At 48.2% G+C, this 21,025-nt stretch overlaps 11 protein-coding genes across 11 annotated transcripts; 2 read left to right on the top strand and 9 right to left on the bottom strand.

The window, feature by feature from the left end:
- Positions 1-291: 291 nt before the first annotated feature.
- Positions 292-1,273, bottom strand: PEX2_066040 (class II aldolase/adducin family protein; the record flags this gene model as incomplete). Its single annotated transcript, XM_016743875.1, has 3 exons — positions 292-648; positions 702-1,009; positions 1,063-1,273. 3 exons carry the CDS (start codon positions 1,271-1,273, stop codon positions 292-294), a joined length of 876 nt encoding a protein of 291 aa, XP_016600057.1.
- Positions 1,274-1,708: 435 nt separating this feature from the next.
- PEX2_066030 (alpha/beta hydrolase) lies at positions 1,709-3,930 on the bottom strand (the record flags this gene model as incomplete). The annotated part of the gene is made up of 5 exons (XM_016743874.1): positions 1,709-1,936; positions 1,992-2,052; positions 2,100-2,175; positions 2,228-3,469; positions 3,516-3,930. 5 exons carry the CDS (start codon positions 3,928-3,930, stop codon positions 1,709-1,711), a joined length of 2,022 nt encoding a protein of 673 aa, XP_016600056.1.
- Positions 3,931-4,726: 796 nt separating this feature from the next.
- Positions 4,727-5,110, top strand: PEX2_066020 (uncharacterized protein; the record flags this gene model as incomplete). The annotated part of the gene is made up of 2 exons (XM_016743873.1): positions 4,727-4,836; positions 4,891-5,110. The coding sequence occupies 2 exons, from the start codon at positions 4,727-4,729 to the stop codon at positions 5,108-5,110; spliced, it is 330 nt and encodes a 109-aa protein (XP_016600055.1).
- Positions 5,111-5,441: 331 nt separating this feature from the next.
- PEX2_066010 (uncharacterized protein) lies at positions 5,442-6,647 on the bottom strand (the record flags this gene model as incomplete). Its single annotated transcript, XM_016743872.1, has 1 exon — positions 5,442-6,647. One exon carries the CDS (start codon positions 6,645-6,647, stop codon positions 5,442-5,444), a length of 1,206 nt encoding a protein of 401 aa, XP_016600054.1.
- Positions 6,648-7,440: 793 nt separating this feature from the next.
- PEX2_066000 (esterase/lipase family protein) lies at positions 7,441-8,268 on the bottom strand (the record flags this gene model as incomplete). Its single annotated transcript, XM_016743871.1, has 1 exon — positions 7,441-8,268. The coding sequence occupies one exon, from the start codon at positions 8,266-8,268 to the stop codon at positions 7,441-7,443; it is 828 nt and encodes a 275-aa protein (XP_016600053.1).
- Positions 8,269-8,827: 559 nt separating this feature from the next.
- On the bottom strand, positions 8,828-11,026 carry PEX2_065990 (Zn(II)2Cys6 transcription factor domain-containing protein; the record flags this gene model as incomplete). The annotated part of the gene is made up of 6 exons (XM_016743870.1): positions 8,828-9,583; positions 9,729-9,767; positions 9,818-10,320; positions 10,381-10,548; positions 10,633-10,804; positions 10,925-11,026. The coding sequence occupies 6 exons, from the start codon at positions 11,024-11,026 to the stop codon at positions 8,828-8,830; spliced, it is 1,740 nt and encodes a 579-aa protein (XP_016600052.1).
- Positions 11,027-11,903: 877 nt separating this feature from the next.
- On the bottom strand, positions 11,904-12,730 carry PEX2_065980 (uncharacterized protein; the record flags this gene model as incomplete). The annotated part of the gene is made up of 2 exons (XM_016743869.1): positions 11,904-12,533; positions 12,602-12,730. The coding sequence occupies 2 exons, from the start codon at positions 12,728-12,730 to the stop codon at positions 11,904-11,906; spliced, it is 759 nt and encodes a 252-aa protein (XP_016600051.1).
- Positions 12,731-13,218: 488 nt separating this feature from the next.
- On the bottom strand, positions 13,219-13,719 carry PEX2_065970 (uncharacterized protein; the record flags this gene model as incomplete). Its single annotated transcript, XM_016743868.1, has 1 exon — positions 13,219-13,719. One exon carries the CDS (start codon positions 13,717-13,719, stop codon positions 13,219-13,221), a length of 501 nt encoding a protein of 166 aa, XP_016600050.1.
- A 979-nt stretch (positions 13,720-14,698) lies between these two features.
- Positions 14,699-16,277, top strand: PEX2_065960 (Major facilitator superfamily domain, general substrate transporter; the record flags this gene model as incomplete). The annotated part of the gene is made up of 4 exons (XM_016743867.1): positions 14,699-15,569; positions 15,631-15,736; positions 15,789-16,064; positions 16,115-16,277. The coding sequence occupies 4 exons, from the start codon at positions 14,699-14,701 to the stop codon at positions 16,275-16,277; spliced, it is 1,416 nt and encodes a 471-aa protein (XP_016600049.1).
- A 231-nt stretch (positions 16,278-16,508) lies between these two features.
- On the bottom strand, positions 16,509-16,962 carry PEX2_065950 (ATPase inhibitor, IATP, mitochondria; the record flags this gene model as incomplete). The annotated part of the gene is made up of 4 exons (XM_016743866.1): positions 16,509-16,548; positions 16,597-16,662; positions 16,713-16,781; positions 16,832-16,962. The coding sequence occupies 4 exons, from the start codon at positions 16,960-16,962 to the stop codon at positions 16,509-16,511; spliced, it is 306 nt and encodes a 101-aa protein (XP_016600048.1).
- Positions 16,963-18,605: 1,643 nt separating this feature from the next.
- On the bottom strand, positions 18,606-20,238 carry PEX2_065940 (putative MFS transporter; the record flags this gene model as incomplete). Its single annotated transcript, XM_016743865.1, has 3 exons — positions 18,606-18,916; positions 18,970-20,000; positions 20,048-20,238. 3 exons carry the CDS (start codon positions 20,236-20,238, stop codon positions 18,606-18,608), a joined length of 1,533 nt encoding a protein of 510 aa, XP_016600047.1.
- Positions 20,239-21,025: the final 787 nt, after the last annotated feature.

The raw sequence follows: 21,025 nt of genomic DNA, 5'->3' as shown, positions 1-21,025 counted from the left end.
ACAACGCCATTGAATGAGACCTTCTCATTGATGCTTTAATTTGTGTTGGATAACCCCAGTCAAGTCCGAAGCCCCACATGTGGAGATTCTTTTTCCCTGACAAGGTCTATTTTGTGCTGCCGGCAGTGAGACTAGCCAGTAATTGAGTTAGACTGCAACACCCTGCCAATATATAATATATGAGAAGACTCTATGGGGTAGTGGGGGATAAAGAAGCATAAAGCTGTTTCATTCACATCTGCGGCAACATTTCCCAAATACGGATAAATTAACTTTGGACAGGTGGATATTTCATTCCAAGTATTCACCCTTACTTTCGGCGTGAATCACATCAAATAGGGGCTTCGCACTGAACCAGCCGGCCATCGGTGTTCCCACTGTTTTGTAAGTGAATGCGGCATCGGCTTCTTCGATCTTTACTGTTTGGCCGCCTCGTCCGGTGGCTGCCGCGTCCGCTAGGAGTTGAGCGTAGCAGCATTTTTCCAAGCTCACGAACCAAAACACTGTTTCTTCAATTGTGTTGCCGACTGTCAAGAGGCCATGGTTCTGCAAGAGGGCTGCCTTTTTGTTACCTAGAGCTTTGGCAATGTTCTGGCCTTCTTCTTCCGCTAGCACGACGCCTTTGAATGATGAATAGAGAGCCAAGTCCTGATGTTGTTAGCGCGGGGGCTTCGCACGCGGGTCTACTGAAAAGAACGTACGTTGTGGAAAGCACAGGCATCTTGCGAGATGATATCGAGCGGTCGGCCCAGCGAGCAAAACGCCCGTCCATAGATACTATGACTGTGTGCAGCGCAATTCACCTCGGGCCGTGCTTCATGGATAGCGGAATGAATCATAAATGCAGCGGCATTCAGCAATCGGTTCTCTCCACCCGCGATGACCTTGCCATGGTGGTCGACTTGGATTAAGTCTGATGCCTTCATCAGCTTGAAGGCCGTGCCGAAGGGATTCACCCAGAATGTTGTCGGATCCACCGGATCGCGCAAAGTGATGTGCCCAGCGACACCTAATGGGATTTTTAACTGTTAACTCGATATTTCGATGTAGGACCATCCGTACCTTCGTCGTATCCTTTATCGCCAAAGATTCTGAATGCTGCTGCGAGACGGCCTTTTAAATACTCCCGTTCCTTCATCTTATCCTCAAACACAGGCATACTGGGCATCTGCATTTTGACCTTGGCTTTTTCGGCTCCCGCCGCTTGAGATGACTGTGCTGCTTGCATGCTGATAGTGTTCGCGAGGGTCTCGGTAGCAGTTGGAGGAGCCATTGTTGTTTGTCTGTATTGAGGATTGGCGAGACAGGGATTATACGTGAACTTCTTCAAAACTCATCAAATGGCTCTTAATGCGGAGTAACCCCGCAGGAGCGGGGTTGCTGATTATCGAAGATGTTGGATTGGCCGGTGAGCCGAGGTTGGGCAATGTTCTCCGCAAGCGGATATCATCGCATTGCTCGGGGTGATACAGTGATACAGTGATATTAATGGTTGAGGTAGATTAAATACATCCTGAATAATATTGGGAGGGAGGGGGAAAGAGAGTAACTAATATAAGACTGAAAACACACTGAAATCAAATCGCTGGACTTTGGCATAGCACTTTCAATCATTACTGCATCAACTCGTGATAGTTAGTTCCAGGGCTAGATAGACCCTTGGTGTTACATCTTCCTCCAGTCGTCCTAGAATCTAGTTTTTGAATATTTATAGCGGAAACAGAGGCGATCGGTGAACCTCCGCCATCAATGCATCAAATAGTTTACGGTCGGATGGGTTGAAGCTCTGGGTGATCGCTTCGTGATGATGCGGAGATCCAACCAATGGCTTCAAATCAGCTTGGCACAGGGTTCCTACCACTGGTAGTGTACCAGTTTGGAAGTAATGGCGAATGGCCTTCGCCACGCATATTGAGGGGGCTGTGAGTGTGGTGTGCTAGATGAAATATGTGAGGGATGAACGACTAGATGTATTACCGCGAGTAACTCACTCCTTCTGATTCTTGCTGGAGCAATCTAGATCCTGGGAAAATCTGGGACATGTGTTGGGCACTAGGGCGGTTAGCCTGGAAAGCTACTGGCGACGAGCGAATACACACCTGTGGAGAGAAGTTACTGGATCCAGGGTATTTGATACGAAGAGCATGGGATGAGCAGTAACAGCGCCCCACGGCCCTAAAACAGGTCAGTTGCGAACGCATCGCATAGAGGTCATCAAGGTACATACCCGTGAATGGGTACTTAGCCTTGGCTTTCCATCCAACACAGCTCAATTGCAATTGCGCCCAATAATCACCCAGAGATGCACTATCAGCCAGAAGGCTAGACCATTCTGCCTGGAACTGTTCAATACTCAGAGTTGTCAAATATTCGGCATCCGAGCATAGAATAGCTGCCATAGCGTAGAGCATGTTATCCTGCGAGGTAGCACATTCTGGTGACCAAGGTCCAGCGAGACTGCATTTGTTGGACGGACATGCACCGAAGTGGCTTCCATGCTTGAAGTCAGCCATGGGGGCTGCATTTCCCTTGCCCAGTTCGGTCATTCTATCTGCCAGGATCGGGAATGCAAGGAGGGGCTGGTAGATGGCAACACGCTGAATCGCTTTGATATCTGTCCAAGTTACAACTTCTGGTCCCCGCTCCGCAGATGCCATAACAGGGATTGAGGTGTTGAGAATCTGTCGCTCAAGTTGCCAATAGGCTTCCCTGATGGCGTCTGGACCACCCTCCACATAGAAGGGACATCCCACGGGTCCAGCCTCATTACAGTACCGGGGAAATCGATCGAAGATGGCATCTGCATCAGCAACAACGTTCGGTCCTGTTCCTTGGTAGTACTTCACCATGTCTACTACGCCATCGAGAACAGCTCGTGTGACTCGCTCTGGGAAGAGTGAAGCAAAGGTGGTGCCAAGCAAGGTGCCGTATGAGCGACCCCAATAGAGAAGTGGCTCTTCTCCGCGGTGCCATTTAGTGCGCTTCATGATCTCGTCAGCTTCATTCAGTCCATGGCACTCGTTGTGGGCTGTTTGGGCTCTTTGGCCTTCTTTCTCACGCCATTCTCCATGGCGTTCGATGATGGTCAGCATGTCCTGCGCGACAAGTGGTGTATTGACATATGACATCATTGGCTCATCTGCTCCTAGACTCGACATGTCGAATACTGAACAGCCTGAGTTCAGCGCGTGCGTCCGCTGCCAGTTTCTCTGCAAGGAATCCGGTCCACTTCCTAGCATGCCTTCTGCGGAGACTTGCAACTCCCAATTCCTTTGGGATACGGGATCAGGGAAACACATCACTGGAGGCGTTGTGGATCCTACTCCACGAGGATCGAATCCGATAATATCAAAATATTTGTTCCCAGTTTCTTCACCGGTCTCGTTTGGATCGGCCTCCGCATCAATGATCAGCTGGAGATTTCGACCCGCCAGGAACGCTTGCATTGTCCCGGGTCCACCAGGTCCACCTGAGCTATGAGCGCAGATCATCATATCAAGTCTAAATTTACTTACCGGGATTGATCAGCACCGCACCTCCATACCGCGGATTTGTGACTGGGACTTTGGCCGGCAGTCGGGTAATAGCCAGGGCAAACGTGCGACCCGTCCCATCTGTCCGCTGGTAGTCCATAGGTACTTCTAATCTCGCACATTGGAAGTCATCGCCACAATTATGGTACTCCAGAGATTGCGAAGGAACGATTTCCTCCCAGGTGACTGGAATGTCCAAAGGCTCGACTGCCTTCCATGAGGGTAGTGGGACAGGCCAAACTAAAAGAATCAACACGGCAACAGCCAGGGGCAATCCCCAACGAGCATATCGATGAGGTGCCTTGTGTGCCTTGTGTGCCTGGCGTGCCTGGCGTGCCTGGCGTGCCTGGGGTACCCGTACCTGGCAAGGCGGTAAAGGCGCGGATTTCACGTCCATAACGCGACTAAAACAAAACACAAATAGACCAGAGCCCAAATCCCACACAACAAGAGCAAATTTTCCAAACAGTTGTGAAGCCCCAAAGCCCGGAGGCTAGGAATATAAGAGAAAATCAGAAATCAGATAAGAGTCAATGGGCTTCTCCAATCCCGCTGGTCCCGCCAAGTGGGGGATTTTCCCCCTTTGAACTATAAACACCCTGATCATCCCATATACCTTGCATCCTATTGGGAGTTGATCTCTCTTCAATTGAATATCATTCGATTCGTTCAGATCAAAAAGATAAGTGCTGAGCAATAGGAGAAAGCTCATGGGTCAGTGCACCTGCATATCTCCAGGGTCCGGTAGCCAAACATATTTCGGGCTGTGCCGGAGGTCAGTCCTCCAATCAAATTGTCAAGCAACCTGAGACAAGTATTGAAAACTCGACTGTCACAGAGAATACACATATGGGACTCTGAAGCTGTCAAGGTTTGATGTACTTCATACACAGTATCGCAAGGCAGATATGCGGAGAACCTTCATCCGTGAGGGAACACCAGGCAGCTGCCGCAGGTCATTGACATAGTCACTCAGCTTCAATCCCTAACTACAGCAAACGGACTTGATTCGACGGGAGTACAGAGTACGTGGCATCAGGAAAAATCAAACAAAGAAGAGCCTCATAGATATAAAAGGCAGAACAAGCCTCCTATCCTCAAGCTTCTCTAAATTCATACACCCCGACTTTGAAGGAATCGGCAATCTCAACAACATCGGCGCAGCCTCTGGCTAAAGCTCGGATCGCAATGCTATGATGACCATGCGCCCCTCGAAGTGCGCCTCGTTAACACCTCCATGGACGATGATCTACAAAATCTACGGCACCAGCTACACGCTGCTGAATAAGAGACTCGCTGATGGGTCCGTGGCACCTCCCGCCCCCAACGAGAATGACGGTTACTGAGCCTGCTGTAGCGGTGAGCCCGACGCCACTATCTTAACTTATTTTCATGAGCGGCAGGCGTTGTATTTTACCAAGGAGGAATACAAGGCTCTCTGGGGGGACGAGCCGAATTCAGGGGAGAGGTTTGGTGTCGAAAATAGCCGGGAGGAGCGTAGTATCAATGCGAGCAAGGAGCAGCTTGAGGAGGCTTTGGCCAGGAACCCGGCTGTTGGCATTCAGAGTATGCTTTAGAAGATCTAGGGTTGAAATACATGAGAAAGATCGTATTGATCACGATTGATATCGAAGAGATAGTCCACAAAAGGGAAAAAAAAAAAAAAAAAAAATGAATTTGAAAAAAAATGAAATGAGGAAAGTCCTTACGAATACCTTGCTCTGAATATTTCGCAACGCCCTGGTATGTACACGGAAAAATCAAGAAGTTTGCACGGAAAATTCCCGATTGAATAGCAAGAAACCCACCCTCCGATTTATCCCCGTGTGCAGATGTAAATAAAGATGGATGTCAGCTTCGTCGGAGATTCGTCTCAAAGCGGAGCTCTCTCAACTAGGTCGAACCGCTTTAGTCGCTGCGAGGTCGCTTTCGAGGGTTGATAACCCGGCGACCAAGAGATTCGGCGCGGCTACCAATGGAATCCTCGACCCGCTGGAGATATTCGACAAAATCGTAATAGTTATCGAAGTCCAGATGAGTCTTATCAGCCTCGTTGCGAACCCTGTTCATCAGATGCTCAAAGAGATGGCGCATGCGGTCACGCTCCGAGTCGTTATTCGGGAAATGTGGCACCCACTGCTGCATCCAGTTGGAGAAATCAGTCACCGATTGAGCCGGTCGCTGATAGCTATCCATATAGCGCGACCGGGCGACATCCGGATAGACTCCGTTCTGGAGCTGGTGAATAAGGAAGGTACAGAAACTGGCGTAGGTGACCTTTTCGGCGGGTAGGTGACGTATGTGTCGCTTCCACTCATCCTCGATATTAAGGGCAGCGTGCTTAAGCGCCCGCGTGACCTTGCGCTCATCGATCTTGTACCACTCCGGATATTTATCGAAGTGTCGCTCTAGACCCATAGAGAAGTTCTTGAACTCTCCCAGAGCTCGTCCGTTGTATACCGGCACATTGGGCACCGGTGGGGCATGGACGGATGTTTCGGGATGAAAAGATCGGGCGGAAGGTTGCAGACTGGAACGGGATTCAGTCTTGACAACTGTTTGTGCGGCGGGGGACCTGGTAGCTGCTGCAAGAGCTCGCAATTGCTCGAGGTTCAAACCGGACACGAGGTTGTTTGCGCGTTTAGGTGAAGGGTTGGGTTCGGTTGGCTTAGCCTCGGAAGGGCGACGATCAGCAGCTTGGGTCAGAGATGCTGGAGCGGTAATCTGCTCAGATCGGGCAGCAACAGTCTTCTTTTGGGCTCCATCAATACCAGCCTTGCTATTCTGCTTCGGCTCGGTCCTGGACGGAGTTGAAGCAGGGGTAACCGGGGGAAGTTCCAGTTGGGTCACAGCCAATAGTCGAGTGCGAGCCAGTTCCAATTCTCTCTCCTCCTCTGCAACCTTTTGTTTGATATCAATGAGCTCACGCTGCTTCTTCAGTCTGGACAATTGAGCCTGAGCTTGACGAATTTCCGCCTCCAGGTCATCGGCAGAGCCGACAGGCTCTGTAGGCTCGGGGTCGGTGTTTTGGAACATCTCATTCAGACTGTCCCATCGCTCTTGGATTCGATGTATGTTGGATTCAGAGCCAGGTTTGTTGTCTGGCTCTGACATGGTGATTTTTTTAATCCTTGCGCGTCTCAGATAAGATAATGTGCGGAGAAAGAAAGTTCCGATCCGTGAAGAAAATCAGGTGTGCCTAAGGCAACAACTGTTTCAGAGCAGATGAGCTATGTCAGATGTGATGATTGGCAGTTTGAAGTGGTTTAGAGAGGGTTCTGAATTCTCGAGAGATCTTGGGAGTGGTGGTTAAGATGAGAGTGGTCGCAAAAGGCTACTTGCTCTTAGTGTCTCACTCAGTCCTAGATACGGAGTAGGTGTTTCCCAATCTATAGGCAAACACAGGATACGTGATCTATCACTTTATCATGAAAGTCATAATATTCCCAAATTTAAGGGATAAGCAGTTAATAGATATAGTCTACTTCGCCTAGGCAAATTGATAGTGCTAAAGTGGAGAGAGAGAGAGTTGAAATTCTTCAAAGGTACGGGGTACACCTCGAGGATTTATATCAAAAGGTTAGTCAGGATGAACAAAGAGCAGAAGGATCACCATTTGATCATACCAACTTATACCAACTTCCTTTTGTTTTTGTCTCTTTCTTATATTTCTCTAGAATGTTATCCCCGAAAAAGCCATTGGAGGGATATATCCAATAGCATTTTAAAAAAAGAGCAAACCTCTTAAAACAAGCACTGCATAATTTTAATTCATACCGCCTGTATCTGTACTTGTGCCCCTACTACTAAACCGAACAATGAGGGAATAAGATATCCATGGATTATACACTCAATGATTAGTTATTATATACAGTAAAATAAATCACGTCAGGCAACCTTAAGCTCTTTATTTACCCGGTGACCCAAGCAGACACAAAAACTTCTTATCCGGGGTCGAGGTCAACACATTTTTAACCAAGTGCCAGACATTCAAATCATAGGCCTCGCCAATGTGACCAACGGGATCTAACGGGCAGGTATCCTGAATCCAGCGATTTGTCACGCCTTCCTCGTGGACGAACGATGTCGACGGGGGAGTAACCAGCTCATCATACTTGGACGCAATGATAGTGATACTGTTGCCGGGCTGCGCGATAGGGGTACCGTCATTCAAGCGCTTGATAGCTGGGCCATCGGGGCCGAGATCGTTGCAAGCAGGACAGCCGAGGGTATCAAGCACATCACCCACGACTTCGCGCGACTGGTTGCCGAACTTGTATGCGAGGTCGTAGATGCCGGCGAATGTAGTGGCATGGGTAGGCGGGGCGATGGATGCGATCTTGTCGATCAGATGGGCGACGCCCTCAAACTTGGGCACATATAGAGATTGGAAAGCACCCTCGGAGTGGCCGACAAGGTCGACTTTGCTCTTGCCGGTCTTTTCCACGACTTCTTTGATGTACGCAGCAATTTCAGGGGCGCTCTCGTTGATGGCCTTCAAGCCGCCAAGCAATGGGAAGCCATCGTATGCACCATAGGTTCTGGCATATGTGCAGAAACCTTGGGTCTGCAGCCAGTACTGCATGTAGTTCAGGTCCTCATAATATGTCGCGCCAAGACCATGCAGGAGCACGACTGGGTTGTAGGAGCTCTTGCAGGAGAAATCATTGATTCCGATTGCAGCGGCAGAGGTAGCCGCGAGGACAGAAAGCGCCAACTTGGTGAAGGAAGGCATTTTGTATGATAGATGTGTTATTCGTAACATGGGGCCCCATGCTATTTATGAAGGATTCTGCAGGTTCCCGCATCTCCTATTTTTTTTTTTTCCCATCTCCATCGAACTATCGATTGTTGATCGATCAAGTCGACCTGTGAGTGGTTGGTACTGGCGATCCCTAGCGGAGCCAGGTCGAATGCGATCTAGTTTGATCGGGAACATCCAATAAGAAGTGGGATAGTATATTAATTTGGGACTCATCATTTCAGCTCGCATTCATAATATTATTATAGTTTGGTTTGATGCTTGGGCATTGTATTATTCGGGCAATATAGCCGGAAAGCCGCGGTGCATAGCCTCTACACTATTGGAAGCTGAACAACAATACTCCGTACATTATGAGACCTTGCTGAACAATATCCATATAAGCCCATGTGGGCATCATGTTCATTTGAATGACAGCTGCACACCCGCACAAAACTTATTGCGTCCAAATAGTTGGATTGCAGAACCCTAAGATAAAATGATTAAATCGTGGCCACGGAACTTCAGTTTAGATAGGGTACTTGCGTCCTCACTACGGACTACCCGTGTTCAGGGGCGATGATTCTTTTGTAGATAACTCTGGCATGGAACTTCCCCAAAGCCCAAGAGCATGTCGCCTCTCAACTAGCTGCAGTACCTCAACCATAAACTGGCGCTCTGGCCCTCCGTCTGGGAATGCTTCCCAGGCTACTCGGGTGGGGAACGCAAGACGATTAATCATGTTCCCCGGCGCAGTGAGGATATAAAATTCCAACGAGCGGCAGATCCCGCAGCCCAGGTCGTACTGTTCCAGGGGCGAGACGCGATCCTCTGGCCTAGTGTCAATCGAGGACAGGACCAACCGTACAGCGTAGTAGACACACATGGTTTGTGCGAGTAGCAGGTTTGGATAAGTGAATCTTGTTGGAGTAAAAGTAGCCCCAGTGCGGAGGTCGCGGCGTTGGAAAATTGGGAACCCCTGGTCGCCGTGTTGTTCGGCTTCCTGTGGTGGCCCGTCAGGGTATGCGACAACCCAGTCTTCGTACCATTGATAGAAGCGGTTTGTAAGCTCGCCTATTCCGTTCCAAAGTGTAGACTGTTTGACAGCCATCTCTTGTGTGCCCATGAGAGACGTGACTTTTGCTTCTTTGAAGGCATCAGATGCCGCTAGTAAGCCTGGTACCGAGGTGGCCAGGTCAAGCAGATGATGAAGAATATCTTTTTGGGTTGTTCCTGCTGACCACGGAATGGTTTTCCACTCTTCACGGGCCAGGAATGAAGGTTGTCGAGCTGCCAGAGCGGCGCCAATCTAAGCTGTTAGATCGAGAAGTGGCAATTACGGAAGGGCTGCGATCTTACCCAATATGGACGGAGTTCTGTAAATAAAAGGTGTTCTACTCCATACATGTGGTTTTCTGGTCACGATGTTCAATCAAGCGCACTGCGCCTCGTACGTGAGCTGAGACACCACTCTGAGTAGTGCGTTCAACACTCTGCTGGAGTTAGTATTGGCAAAAGAGCAAGATTTATTTATGAAACTAACCTCGAAAGCCAGCAAGAGAATCACGGTCACCAGTGTTGATTCTGCTTTGCATTTTTCGGGGTCCACCAACGCATCCTGCAATTCACGTAGCACGCGAGGGTAAAGTCGAAACCCGGATGCCTCGATCTGTTTGTTCTGCACAGAACGACCAAAGAATGCTACCGAGACGGCCTCGAACGCATCTGTGATAAGTGGTGAGAACATTCGAATCCCGGCAGCAGCTCGCAATGCACCTGCTCTTCCGGATTTCATATCCACTTCTGGGCTAAATGCATCCACAAATCTCTCGACAAACACATCCACCGCGGGTCTTTGCATGCTCATAACCGAGATCGTGCCAGACGAGTCGGACCCACTGCTCAGCGACATGCGCTCGAAGTCGCTGTCATCGTCATCGTCACCTTGGAAATTATTGAAGTCTTCAACCGGGGAATTTATTAACAGGCGACTCCGAGCCGGCAGAGTTGACGAAGGGCGCGAAGGATAATCGTAGAATTCATACGCTGGGACTGTCAGCAAGGGTAACTTTTTTGTCCAATCTATGCAATCGTTATACCACATACCTTCCCTTCCTTCCCATGGTCCAATAGGCACCAAATCCTTCTTAAGGCCGACATGTGCCGTCCGAATGTCGCGAACAAGATCATCGACTAACGGGCTTGGAGCAGAGCGAATAGACTCAAATAAGCTCTCAAGTTTGTCTAGGCGCTGAAGATCCTGGGCACCAGATCCTGCACAGACGTCAGCGATTGTTCCACATCCACGGGTGTTTGGCACACGCTATTAAAAAGAGTGGGCGGGGCCTGCAAACGTACCATCCTGTTTATCGTCTATTCTTCCCCGAAGGTCACGGATCTCCGCCCGCAAGTTCCGAATCTCCTCCGCCTGACTAATGGGTCGGGCTTCTTCGTCGGGGACGTGCTCATACACGCATTTGGAGGGGTAGCCATGAGCACAGCAGGCATGGCAAGGCTTGACTCGGTCACACTGACAGCGGGATCCACGTTAGTCTTGCGGGTGATGCGTTACCAGTGGGACACATCAGATGGGTACGGGAGCGTTCCGACCCCCAAGGGCGATCTGAGCACGATGACGGGGGTAACGGACCTTGACTTTCCGGAGCCGGCAGACTTTACAGGACCGCGACTGACGGCTCGGATCCCTCCTGACTCGTGAGTCCGGGACAAATAGTTGCGTACCACCGACCATGGCGCGGCGAAGGAAGCTCAGAAAGGGGAAGAAGGGAAGCGTGTCTCATCCTGAGCCAACGACACGGCAGGATTTAGGCGAGCCAGATTTCCGACGTGGGAGTCCGAGATCTGCTTGCTTGAGGGGTGGGCCCTCTTGCTCTCGGATGGCATTGGCACTGGTTAGTTCGACATTAGTTGACGCCTCGGAGGTTTGTAATAGGTGCGTGGAGGTGAGCAGGTGGAGTGACTCCGCCATTCCGACTGGGCCTGAATTGAGTGGTTTTGATTGGACATTGCTCTGGAGGACACTTCCATGGATTGAAGAATCAGGGATGAAGGCTATGAAAATGGATAAACTGCGGGCTCAAGATTAGAAATTGTGCAGAGCAAATGCACTGTAGATGCAAATGGGTAAAACTTACCTCCTTGACCCCTTGGATTTGATAAGTGTCACGTGCAGCGACCTCATCTTGGATCGGCCAACTCCTTCAGGCCTCTTCTACTCCGTACTTTCATTCAAAATCTCAATATATGGAACACAGTATTTGATATGTTCAAAAATATATTGAAAGACTCACTAAATGCCCGTTTTTTTACCTATCTGCTAGCTAGTTCTCGAGTATGTCTTTTTTGTATGGTCAGCTTATACCCTGAAAGACGTCAAAAAAGACGCCCCGAAAGAGATGAAATGTATATTCCTGTCAATTTGTCCTTATTTGATCTGTCAGGAGTCAATCTCTAGTCACTCTTTCAACCTACCAAAATCGTGTATAAACTAATACCAACATACTCCATGGAGAAAAAGAAAATCAGGAATGAAAGCTGCCATACACGTTAGGTATAGGTGCTTCACGTGGAGATACAAATCCTGCAGTCTCCATGCTGGGCAAAAAGCATTAGATGCCCGCAAAATAACACATGTAACATTCATCATGCTCCTCATCATCCCACAAGAAGTTCGCCTTGGCTTGATTGTGAGCACCTTTCGCACACCACTTCCAGTCCCGAATGCATAACAAACAGATATGAAGTCCTGCCATTGGCCATGGGCGCAGTTTCTCACAATGTAGACAACCAAATAATTCAGGGCGATGGTTCGTAGCCGCGCCGCTTTCGCTTTGCTGCGCAGATTCGGGTCCACTTGAAAGAGACTCTAGGTCTTCATCCTTGACCTGTTGGATGCTGTCTTGTGCAGTCTTTGCGTCTTTCGCTGCTTTGGTCGGAGTTTCTGTCATACCCTTGGAGACGGTGGTGGTTGAAATGGTGACGACAGTGGTTGTTGTTGTGCTTTGCGCAGAACTTTCCACAACGGGCGGTGCAACTGTGACTCGACTGTGGTGGCCGGAATCCACGTGTGTACATTTCTGTTGCTCAGGCATGGTGGTTATTGGCGCAGCACTAGTGATTGCGGAGGTGACTCCCGTCTCCGAGTTGTTGAGGCCGATGTTAGTTTGGGGTGCTGGCTTGGAGAGATAGTACGGCCAATCTCGTCCCCTGTTTGCTTGGGACCTTTTAACTCGCGATTTCTGTGTGTTTTTAGTCTGGACCTAATAAGCCAGGTTTTTTTGCCCATCTGGGCATGTGATATACGCACATTTCGATACTTTATGCGGCAAGGCTCACACATTTTATAGAACTCCTTCCCTGCAGCTTCAGGCGCCCGAAATGTATCCTTCGACCTCTCTTTGTTGCAGCTGCCACACAACCTCGTTTCTTCAGCCATGGTTGGATGCCGTGGTAATGTCTGAGAGCAGAGGGATTATAGGTTTGGGGGGAGAAAGAGGGTGGTGTTGAGTAACAGATAGTAAGAGTTAAGGTGGGTTTGAGAGCAAAGAGAAGAGGATTGAACAAAGACAAGAAGCTTTACTAAATAGGAAATTGTGTTATGATTGAGGTAGTAGATGGTTAGGGGTACAAAATCCCTGCCTGTTAAGTATTGCACACAAGTCGAGCACTTTGAAGAGGGAAAGGGGTAATATTGTGTCAATAGACGCCCAGCGGTACAACAAGGAGTCTGTGGCCGCCATACAGGCGATGTCTTAGCTTAAGATATCATCTCAGTAACGTCTAAGTAACGGTAAACTCACGTCTAAGCGTGTAGATACGTCCATGTACGTCCAAGTAACGCTTAAACATCTAGATGGCTTCTTATTAACTTCAAACAACGTCTAAATAAACAAAGATTGATGGGATAAAGTTGATGTTCAAGTTTCACATCTCACTAATTAATTGAAAACAAACAGTTTTTGCAACATTTCCTTTTTTGCTAGCGCGTTCCATCTCACAAAGCGCTTGATCGAGAGATTCCATATCCCACGCATTTGGATTTGCTGCTTGATTTGCAGCAATTTCTTCATGTTCCCAGGGCTCATCGGCACCTGGTAAGATCGGTAGTCTTCGAGGTAATTTTGCGGTTTCGATCATGTCGACTCTATGTAGAAGATCATCATGCACGGCACTGGAAACCACTTTTTGCATTGTGACGCCAGCAATTACATGGCGTAGATCGGGCTCAGCAGCGTGGGCCTCTTTTCGGATCTTCTTTAGTGAGAGTTCGTAGAGTCGATATGGTAGAACTTCGGAGTCAATGGTAGGGTTGTGACTTGGAGCTGGACTCCCAACGAGAGTGACGCGAGGACTTTGTATTTGGCGTTGCCGCCTCACTTGAGGGATGTTTCTGGTGAAGAGCCTGGTGCATTGTGCTGCGGACATTGTGGAGGATAGTGATCTCAATTGATGTGTGTAGATCTTGGATGATCTGGCTCTTGGTGAAGAGAAATAGGATAGAATATATGCTAGCTATACAAAAACTGTGATTCACAACCGAAATCATCATAACGTCAGCTGGCTTACTTCCAAATCATGCCACTTAGTCTGAAGTAAGTAACAATGGAGAAAATCGGAATGTTTGGCGGCGCGGGATATTGGGGGGGTTGGGTGGCGCGAGTGTCATGCCACTGATCTTCAACCTCATTCTGCAACATAACTGCCGAATGGTCCTTTTTCATTCAAATACGATCAGTTTCTCACTTTGAAGTCCAGGAAGAAAAATATGTTATGATATGAGTTCCCCTTAAAAAGCGGTAGATGCCAATATACATATCGGGTACTAATTCCGCAGAGACCGATTGCATATCTACATATGGAGTACAGCGACAAGGAAGGGCGTCGGAATATACGAATATATTTCCAAAACCACTAGCCCATCCACCTACATGTGTATATCTAACATAAATTTACCTTTATTCATGAAATGGATACCAAGTCAACCGTCCATGTGATCTCGGAAAGGGAGCCGATGGCGGGGATCTCTTATAGAGGAAGTATCACCTGGGCACTCTGTATAATTCAAAGAATAGTAATATCAATTAAAGCCATTGGAGGATTGAGTGGCTCCAAGCCCCAAAAATTGATTTCCAAAAAATATTCTCTTGTTCGCGACCACAGCATCCCCCAAGTTGGAACATCGGAAGGCGATGCCGAAGTATACTACAAAATAACACAATCGTTTACCCCACCATGAAATCATGGAGATTAATGCAAACCCTTATCGTAATGAGTCACCTCCACATAACTGGAATTCTGGATATTCTGTAAAATTGTTGAGGGGTGCGCTGCCTTTCATTTCTACCGCAGTTTTAAAGTCTCGCCTCAATCTTTCTATCATCTGTTGGGGCTCAAGAACATCATAATGCAAAAGTCTGCCACCGCATCTGTGCAAGAACCAGTGCAACAGCCATGGCAATCGGCCTCGACAAGCGTGGCTGACTATCCTACTGGTTATCCCACGAGTCACCACTCAAACTTCGACGAAGAAGCTCCCCGGTCGGCATTTTCCGTTGTCGAACCCCCAGCCGAGCTATCCACACTCACCACCCATCTTACCGGTCATAGTACCGAAGACACATTCCCAGATGGAGGGCTGCAGGCATGGTGTGTTGTGGCGGGTTCATTCTGTCTCTTGATGGGGACATTCGGCGTGATGAACACGACGGGAATTCTGCAAAATTATTTCGCGACTCATCAGCTGGCCAGCTACTCACCCAGTGCAGTGGGCTGGATTCCAGGACTATTCACGTTCTTTGGTCTGAGTATTTCTGTGCAAGTTGGGCCGATGTTTGATCGATATGGTCCCAGGGGCATTCTCATAGCTGGCACTATATGCTATGTGACTGGCCTTCTTCTTCTTGCTGAAAGCCACCTTTACTGGCACTTTGTTCTTACCCTTGGCGTTCTTTCCGGGACCGGCGCGGCCCTTTTGAGCACAGTCGCGTTGGCCAGTGTGCCTCAATGGTTCGATCGAAAGGCAGCCCTTGCAATTGGGATTTCGATGTCGGGCGCAGGCCTTGGTGGAGTAATTTTTCCATTTGTTCTCAGATCCGGGTTCACCAACCTTGGATATAAGTGGACAATTCGATTGCTGGCATTGCTGGTGCTAATATTGGGTGTGCTTGGAACAGCTCTGGTGAAGGCACGCCTTCCGAAGGGGAGAAGCAAATCGACTATCAATTTGCGTTCTTTGCAAGATGCGAGGTTTACCTGGCTGACATTCGGCATTTTTGGTGGGTTGATTTTGGTCGAGGATCCGGATGGTAGAAGAAAAGAAATGCTGATTTGATATAGCTCTTGAGCTCGAGGTTTTTGCTGGTCTGGGTCTTTACCCAACCTATGTGATCATGCAAGGGTTTTCTACCAATACCAGCGTTGTTCTTCTTGCTGTTCAGAACGTGTAAGTCGCACGTTGATGGTCTCTTGGGCAATCGCTGACTAGTCTGGCACAGAGCCTCCACGATAGGACGACTGGTGGCTGGAGGTGTGGCTGATCGGTTTGGTCGAATCAACACTCAAACCGGACTCATTGCTCTGGGTGCATTTGCAGTGTTTGTAATCTGGCTGCCGTTTGGCAATTCCCTGATAGGACTTTATATGTTCTCGGTCATTTTCGGGTTGGCTTCAGGATCATTCCTGAGTCTTGCACCAGCCTGCATCGGGCAGATCTCCAGGGCAAGCGAGGTTGGTGGAAGGTTCGGCTTGACATATTCTATTGTCAGCTTTGCGTGAGTCATTGAAATCCCGTTTCTTGGTTTGTCACTAATAAGAACCTTAGCACACTCATCTGTATCCCCATTGGCGGTGAAATGCTCGACAAAGTCGGGAAGCAAGCCATGGTGGCATATTTGGGAAGTGTTCTCATAGTGTCACTTGGTTTGTTTGTGATGGCCAGATGGGCCTGTCTGAGTTACCGGTGGAGGTGGCAGGCAAAGATTTAGAGCTGACGAAGAGACTAAGAGTGGAGTCTCCTGGTTAAAAGTCGATGTTGCATTTCATTTCGTAATAACGCTAGGCTAGCAAATTATCGTGTACACAAGTTTGAAAAGCATTATGACACTATTGTTAGTTAAAAGTCGAGTCGATTGTAATGCGTATGTCGATATGTCGGGTGAATTCGATCGTATCACCATCTAGGCCATTCACGGGATGCTTGCGACTTCGTCGCAAGGCTAGTTCTGTTCGCCCCCCTGAGACCTGGTATACTCATCGCTGTGATCTGTCAGTGTTGGCCACACGGGGAGAATCCAGGATCCCTACAGATGCTTGTCGAGTTCGTCCATATGCTTGCGCTGCTCCTTGAGCTTTTCTTTGAGACGTTCAAGCCTATCACTCAAGTAAATTGGATGTCTTGAAATTGGGTCAGTGCTACTCACTTCTCCATTTCAATTTGTCGAATGTACATGGCTTCGTGTGCCGCCTCGCGCTTGGCGAAAGAGTCTTTCCTGCTGATAGTCAGATATGACGTCATTCATTTTGTAGTGTGCCACCATACTCGGACATAAAGCCCGACTTTGTCGAACCTATATCACCTGCACCCATGATTCTTGGGGTACTGGAAAGGGATCGCAGAAGAGTTGGATTTGTAGTGATACGAAGAATTGGTCGCGAAGTTGCTGATTGCATGGTGTGGAGGTCTGGGTTTATGTGGATCAGTTATGGGAGGGATGTTGACCTTAGGCTGTCTGTCGATCACACTGTGTACGATAAATGTACATAAAGTGAGGTTCAAATATTGAATTGTGAATAATTCAGAGATAATCGGGGAATAAGGCGATGCAATTCAAACTATTTAAATGTCAATGACTTCAGAGGCAAGTCAGGTGACACACCATATGGGTTGATGTAATCCTGCCCGGAAGGGCAGGTTTAACTACTCAGGCCGCTACACCTAAGTGATTACATAAGAGCATTTAGCCGCTAGGCCAAAAGATCATAAGGACAAACAGAACCTCTGTTTGTCTTTGCAGCGGCATATATACTAGGCCCTAACATCCGTTCGGGACCACATTGATACGGTAATCCATGATTGGATCGACAGTCTAGACACTACCTTAGGTATGTAGGTATGATAGGACAGTCGTACCACTCGGACTCCATTCCTTGCCACGTCTGGATCAAGGTTGCTTCTACTAGTCATAATGGGCTTTTATCTTATAGTAATTGATATTGCGTAGGTAGAATCCACCTTATATATAACTAGACTACGGAGTACCTTCGCTAACCCCTTTATTTACCACAGATTTATGCTTTAAATATATCACTATGTCTATCATAATCTCTATGAGTATATGATAGCATATATCATATATCAATCCCCTATACGGAGTATTTATGCTACATTTGGATCGTTTTTTCCAAAGTTGTTTGTACTGTTTGCATTCTGGGGTATGTCTCCACCTTGACGGTGAGCACCGGCTACACCTCTATGGGCCTACCGTTAGAGTATGGGATTCTCCAAAATTGACGGCAATCTTCTAAACGCTGTCAGCAGTGTTCATGTCATTGTTCTATCTTATTTGATTTCACTCGCCCCTGACCAGACTCATTTGTGTGGTCCATCGCGTTTGCGGGGTGCACTTTTTGGACTCCCGCTGGGAACTAACAAGTGGACTCGATATTCTATCTTCGCATTGTCAAGCGGAGGTAATGCTCTTGTTCAAGGTCTGAGCGGTGCAATGGTGAGTATAAATGCAACCAAGACTAGCAATTGGAGTCTAGGTCTTACCATGGTTGTCATCGGCAGTAACTCAGGCGCTATCGCGGGTCAACAACTATTTAGATCTTCGGATGGACCGCGCTACACCCGGCTATTTCTAGCTATTTTGTTGCTCTATGCTGCCTCAGTTCCGATTACCCTGCTGTTGATATGGATATACCGGAGAGGAAATAAGACGTCGAAGAGAGAGTTGGGTGCGATTGAAAATCTCGATAGGGAGAAGCGATTTGATATCTAGGAAACTATGTGTATACCGCTGTTAATGTTGCTACTCGATTGACCGATCAGCCTTTTTCTCAGAAGACACCCTTGTGTAACCCACCTCACAACGAATAAGAGCATGATGAACATGTGCGGTCTATACGGACCCTCTTAGCGTCCAATTCAGAGTCATAGGTGATGTAAGACGTCGGCTTGTATGGACCTGTTTGATCCAGGTTCGTTGCGAATTGTTGGGAGGGAAAGGGTTGGCAAAAATGAACAAGTCAAAAACTTCGAATTAAGGTCTTAAGATATCAAATCAAATCATATGAAATTTGCTAGAATTCTTCTACAATACATAGCGGAATCCCTTCTGCAGCCGTCGAGCAGCAGCAATATCAATCCCCTCAATATCAGCAGTAGCCTGAAGCCGACGAATATCTTTATCGGAAAGCTGTACTTCCTCATTCTCCATACGCTCCTGGCGTTTGTTGAGCATGCGCAAATTGAAGTACAAGAAGAGGGCCGCAAGACCACCGATTATCTGTAGTGCAATGCAAACACCCATAGCCATGGAGTAATGAGGCTTCTCTTTGTCAAGATAAGTATAGGGGGTCCAAATCGAAGCGCTGTTTCCAATTGAGTTGAAAAATGCAAAGGCTGTTGTGGTTAGCTTGATGGACAGTGGAACCCACTAAGGGGATATGACTTACCGACAGCACGCTTAGCGGGTGGACGAGGAATGGAGCTCGCGAGCCAGGAATACAGAGTTCCATTCTGGGCAAACACAAATACCATCAAGAAGAATGAGAAGTATCGTGGTGCAAAAGAGTCGGTTTTCATGAAGATGACGAATCCAATGATGGTGATTGGGATCGGGTAGATGAAGAACCAGAATCTCTTCTCCAATCTATCAGAAGCCACTGAGTGACAAAGAGAATATACAACCATAAACAGATATGGAGGTGCCACCAGCACCAGCGTAATGGTTTCAGGCAAGTCGAGGGTCTTCACCAATGTCGGGAAGAAGTTCTGGAAACCCGCGGCTCCGGTGATGCACATATACGCCAAGGCGAATACATAGGTTTTCATGTCGGTCATGGCGAGTTTGAAGCCCTCGAACTGGCTCTTGCTACCTCCTTCATCCACATCGGCCTGGCCGGCCTCAATGGCAAGACGTCGCTGGGCAACTTTGCGCATCTCCGGGGAGAGAAGTTTCCATGTCTCGGGGAAGTCAGGTAGGACAAAGCAAATGACAAGTCCAATAGCACAAGTGATGGAACCTTCAATAATATACAGCCATTGCCATGCCGAAAGTCCTCGGTGGCCTTTGAGACCGTTGAGAATACCCGCCGCGATGAGATTTCCGAAAGCGCCACTAAGGAGGGAACCGGAGTAGAATATACTCATTCGGAAAGCCAATTCCTGCTTTGTATACCATTTCGACAGATAGAAGAGAATGGCGCAGAAGAAGGGCGCTTCAACCAAACCAAGAATGAATCGGCATGCCACAATGCCTCCATAGCTTGTGACTTGACTTGTCACTGCTGATACCAGCCCCCAAGCGCAAACAAAGAACCCAATGTATAGGGATGGTCGACCCATGTAGTTCAAAAGCATGTTCGAAGGCACCTGCATAAGAATGTATCCAACGAAGAGAATAGAGAGACCGGTTTGGTATTTTGTATCGTCGAGGTTGAGATCCTCTTCGAGACCTTGGAGCTTCGCTGCAGCATAATTATTGCTGGTTCTATTAGCATCGACTGACTGTGATGGATGGGATGAACGTACCGATCGATATAATTCATCAGATAGACCAGAATAGCCAGTGGCATAATCAGAGCATCAATGCGCTTGCGCAATTTTTTCTCAATAACTTTCTCTTCATCAGTCAACTCTGCCATATGGACAACTTCCTCGTGACTCAAGTCCATCTTCATCCCCAACTCCGCCTCTGTGATGGTATTTTCAGTTCCGACCATGGTTGCTCACTTGATCAGATGAAAATAGTATAGAGTAGCGACAAGGTCCCGGGCCTGGCCCTCATTTATGTGCGGGGAGCGGGATGGCCCATGTCATGTTACTCTGAAGATCGCATTTACCCCGTGAATCCTGAATTCTGGAGAAACGTGGGGGAGGGCCCAATCATTTTGCGGGGAAATCTCAATGCGGAAATTGTACGAGCGGATCCGGTGGTATGACGGCGTTGACGATGTCTCATAGGGAGAAAACTGCCGTGACCCCCACGGTGGAGACACGGCCTGATCATTAGCATAGGCAAAGGAGTAACCCTGGAGAGTCCTTACCCCAACCCTTTGCGCCAAGACTGGCTCTCAGGCTTCAATTCTGGCCTTTCCTTCACTTCGGCTCGGACAAAGTCCGACAAACTCTGTGAGCCGAGCTGAATTAACGTCAACATTGTTCGCTGGGTTTATGCTAGAGGTCTGTGATAGGTAGCCTGGCTCTAGAAATTCAGTTTCTGGGCAATCCCGTAGGACACATTATCGTCTGTCTGAGACAAAGACTAGATAGTGATGATATGGCAATGAGAGCAGCTCATTCCTCTATGTCGATCACTGGATCAACCAGCCTTTTCTTTTTTTCCCCTTCTTTTTCTTTCAAGAATGATAATCCCAGAGGGTTCGCACTTTCTCCGTGTGGCTGGAGCTTGGCCGGTGCAACTCCTAGAAACCTGACTATCTCAGCCTGACATTCTCGGCCAGCATGTCACATGATGTTTTTACTTGAACTATTTAAAACCAAAGGCGA

Source organism: Penicillium expansum (assembly GCF_000769745.1).
Source record: "Penicillium expansum strain MD-8 chromosome Unknown contig220, whole genome shotgun sequence".
Lineage (NCBI taxonomy): Eukaryota > Fungi > Ascomycota > Eurotiomycetes > Eurotiales > Aspergillaceae > Penicillium > Penicillium expansum.
The sequence above is the reverse complement of the archived record's forward strand: the minus strand, read 5'-3'. Positions and strand labels throughout refer to the sequence as shown.